This window comes from Anolis carolinensis, chromosome 3, assembly GCF_035594765.1.
Source record: "Anolis carolinensis isolate JA03-04 chromosome 3, rAnoCar3.1.pri, whole genome shotgun sequence".
Classification (NCBI taxonomy): Eukaryota; Metazoa; Chordata; class Lepidosauria; order Squamata; family Dactyloidae; genus Anolis; species Anolis carolinensis.
The window spans coordinates 1,256,963-1,261,326 of NC_085843.1; the positions used below are offsets into that span (position 1 = coordinate 1,256,963).

At 47.2% G+C, this 4,364-nt stretch overlaps 1 protein-coding gene across 2 annotated transcripts in view; it reads right to left on the reverse strand.

Annotated features, from left to right (window-relative positions):
• dnhd1 (dynein heavy chain domain 1) overlaps positions 1-4,359 on the reverse strand; it is a 53,467-nt gene extending 49,108 nt beyond the window's left edge. For both annotated transcript variants that reach the window (XM_008123610.3, XM_008123609.3), the window contains exons 1-2: positions 4,222-4,359; positions 8-662 (exon numbers count right to left, since the gene is read on the reverse strand). In XM_008123610.3, coding sequence (XP_008121817.2) covers positions 8-662; positions 4,222-4,246 — 680 coding nt within the window. In that variant the 5' untranslated portion in view covers positions 4,247-4,359. The remainder of the gene's footprint in view (positions 1-7; positions 663-4,221) is intronic.
• Positions 4,360-4,364: the final 5 nt, after the last annotated feature.

The window sequence follows — 4,364 nt, forward strand, 5'->3', positions numbered from 1 at the left end:
AACTCACTCTGCAGTGCTGGAGGGCTCTTCCAGGAACTGGGTCGGGACGTCCGTAGCCAGGGCCAGCGCCATGATGCCCAGGCTCCCGGGGGCTGCCTCCTTTTGGACCACCTGACTCCCGACGGGTCCGAGGCTTCGCTGCAGCTCCTGGAGGGAGACGGGGTCCACTTCCCGGTTGTCGGGGGCCATGTCCCACTTGGCGGCGAAGGGGCAGGGCATCCCAGCGAAGAGGGGCTCCTGGGCCGGGGGCAGAACTGTGGCGGGGTCGTCGGGATCGCGGGGGTAGGCGGCCCGGGGAGGGGCCCAGAGCAGGGCGCAGTCCTGGGGAAAGGCCCTGGCCACGGCACCCAGGACGTCCAGGTCCGAGACCATGGCCCGGCTGCACTGGAACTGGAAGAAGAGGCCCTCCAGGAAGGGGGTCAGCTCCGGGCGGCCAGAGAGCAGGGCCCGGAAGGGGGCCACCAGGTGCAAGGCCTCCATCATCCGCAGCCAGGCCCCCCGGCTGCTCCGGCGCAGCACCGCCCCCAGCACCGCCAGCAGCTCTGCCACCAGCGCCTCCACGTGCCCGGGCTCCGGGTGGCCCACCTCCCGCAGGTCCACCGCCAAGCGCCGTCGCACAGAGCGGGCCCAGGTGCTGTCTTCATGGGGAGGGACAGCAGGGCCTGGGAAGGAGAGAGAGAGACACACACAAGGGTGATTGGGGGCCTCCAGGCACGGAAGGGGGCCCTGAGCATGCGCCAGCCCTAAGGAGCAGGCCCCTTGGATTGCCAGATATATATATATATATATATATATATATATATATATATATATACACACACACACACACACACACATATACACACACACACACACACACACACACACATATATATGCATACACACACACACACACACATATATATATATATACACGCACTCATATACAAACCCACATATATATATACATCCATATACACACAGACACACACAAATACATGCACTCATATAAGTAAAGGTAAAGGTTTTCCCCTGACGTTAAGTCCAGTCATGTCTGACTCTGGGGGTTGGTGCTCATCTCCATTTCTAAGCCAAAGAGCCGGCGTTGTCCATAGACACCTCCAAGGTCATATGGCCACTGGCATGACTGCATGCCAGTGGCCTGTTCGGCAGTGGAACTCTCTGCCCGGACTGTGGTGGAGGCTCCTTCTTTGGAGGCTTTTAAGCAGAGGCTGGATGGCCATCTGTCGGGGGTGCTTTGAATGCGATGTTCCTGATTCTTAGCGGGGGGTTGGACTAGATGGCCCATGAGGTCTCTTCCAACTCTACTATTCTATGATTCTATGAGCGCCGTTACCTTCCCGCCAGAGCAGTACCTATTGATCTACTCACATTGGCATGTTTTCGAACTGCTAAGTTGGCAGAAGCTGGAGCTAACAGCGGGAGCTCACGCCACTCCCGGGGTTTGAACCTGGCACCTTTCAGTCTGCAATTTCAGCAGTTCAGTGCTTTAACACACTTCGCCACCGGGGCTCCTATGCACTCATATACATATGTGTATATGTGTGTGTATGCTGGCTTCCCAGTGACAAAGGACTCTTGCCACACCCTGGACTCTACAGAGATATATATTCTTTCCTTTCCTTACTTAGTTTCTCCGTACCTCACAACCTCTGAGGATGCTTGCCATAGATGTGGGAGAAACGTCAGGAGAGAATACTTCTGGAACATGGCCATACAGCCCGAAAGACATACAACAACCCTGTGATCCCGGCCATGAAAGCCTTCAACAACATATATATTCTTTGTTTGCTACACACATGTTTTGACGGCCATTTGCATGGTACGGACCCACTTTATCTATTTCTTTGCTTATCCACTTTTGCAACCTCATTGGTTTTAATTCGATGTCTTAATACTGCGTTTCTGTCCCCCCCCCTTCCCCGGTTATTGTGTATGTATTATTACTGGTTTTTGTTCTGTATTTTGATGTTTTGTATTTTGTTATTGTTTTGTATCTGATTTTGCTGTAAGCCGCCCTGAGTCCCCTTCGGGGGAGATGGAGGTAGGATATAAATAAACATTATTATAAGGCAGTGTGGATAGTTCAGAGAGCAGATATTTACAATGGTATGAAATATTGCACTTTAACATTGTTCCTTACCCTTCAGCTCATCGGTTATTGAGATCGTCCCCTGTCCCCGTTTTTGGATTGTTCTTATATATCTCAGGAACCCCTTTCCAGAATTTATACTATTACCCTCTGTATGTCCAGTTGCCTGTTTTTAACTGATTGTTGTTGTTGGTTGTATTTTTACCTATTTATTATAATTAATTTGACTGGTTGTATTTTAATCTGTTCTTTTCTGGGCTATTCCCCATGTGAGCCTTTCGGGGAAGATGGTGGCGGGATACAAAAATAAAATTATTATTATTATTATTGATATTCTGGATTACAGTAGTCTCAATTATCAAAGATAAACAGGCCGGCAAAACCTTGGATAAGCGAACATCTTGGATAATAAGGAGGGATTAAGGAAAGGCCTATTAAACGTCAAATTAGGTTATGTTTTTACAAATTAAGCACCAAAACATCATGTTAGACAACAAATTTGACAGAAAAGGTAGTTCAATACGCAGTAATGTTATGTTGTAATTACTGTATTTACGAATTTAGACCCAAAATATCACGATATATCGAAAACATTGACTACAAAAATGCCTTGGATAATCCAGAACCTTGGATAAGCGAGGCTTGGATAAGTAAGACTCTACTGTATTTATTAGGCTTAATTTGGTTGTATTTTAATCTGTTCTTGTCTGGGCTAGTCCCCATGTGAGCCCTTCAGGGAGATGCTGGCGGGACACAAAAAATAAAATTATTATTATTATTATTATTGATAATCTGGATTATATGGCTGTGTGGAAGGCCCAGAGTCTCCAGGGCAGAAAACAAGCTTGCTCTCCTCCCATCTTGATCCAAGGCCCTCATCATGTCTCCTCTGTCTAAGCCAGGGGTCCCCAAACTAAGGCCCGGGGGCCGGATGCGGCCCTCCAAGGTCGTTTACCTGGCCCCTGCCCTCAGTTTTATAATATAATATATTGTATATGCATATAATATTGATAATAATATTATAATGTAATACACTATAACTCTAATAATAATACCATATAATAATATTAATTATATATTCTATATTACATATAATATTACTAATAATATTACAGTATAGTGGTATAGTTCAATATAGTAATATATAATGCCAAAATTGTGCTATGCTAATAATATAATATATTGGGTTGTTGTATGTCTTTCGGGCTGTGTGGCCATGTTCCAGAAGCATTCTCTCCTGACGTTTCGCCCACATCTATGGCAGGCATCCTCAGCAACCCTGTGATCCCTGCCATGAAAGCCTTCGACAACACAATATAATATATTGTATGTACATATAATTTGTAAGCCACTCTGAGTCCCCTTTGGGGTGAGAAGGGTGTGATACAAATGTAGTAAATAAATGCAGTAAATAAATAATAAATAAATTTTAGACTTAGGCTCACCCAAAATCTGAAATGACTTGAAGGCACACAACAACAACAACCCTAATTAACTTGACTATCTCATTGGCCAGAAGAAGGACCACACTTCCCATTGAAATCCTGATAAATGTATGTTGGTTAAAATTGTTTTCATTTTTAAATATTGTATTGTTCTTTCATTGTTCTTCTTCTTGTTGTTGTTGTTTTTGCACTACAAATAAGACATATGCAGTTTGCATCGGAATTTGTTTGTATTTTTTTTTCCAAATGATAATCCGGCCCCTCAACGGTCTGAAGGATTGTGGACCAGCCCCCGGCTTAAAAAGTTTGAGGACCCCTGGTCTAAGCCTTCCCTTCTGCAGGCTAAACAAGGCCAGCTCTTTGAGCCGCTCCTCATGGGGATTGTTCCCCACAGCCTTGATCTTTTGACACCTTGAGCCTTCTTTCCAGGTGTTTTGGACTCCAACTCCCAGCATTCCTCACAGCCTCAGGCCCCTTCCTTTTCCCCCTCAGCCGCTTAAGCGGCTGAGGGGGAAAAGGAAGGGGCCTGAGGCTGTGAGGAATGCTGGGAGTTGGAGTCCAAAACACTTGGAGAAGGCCGACGCTGGCCTAGGTTTCATCCCTATTCCCTCCTTTGCCCTCTGCACATGCTCAGGGACTCCCTTTCCAATAGGCGGGGGGAAAGAAGCTGCGGCCTGGCTTTACCCCTCTCCGGAGCGGGCGACTCCATGGCGGCCTGAGGAGAAAACGAGCGTTGCTAAGGGCGTTGCTAAGGGCGGACTTCCGGCCGAGGGAGATCCCACCCCTTTTGGGTGAGCTCGCCCAATGAGGAGGCTGGAGGCGGAGAA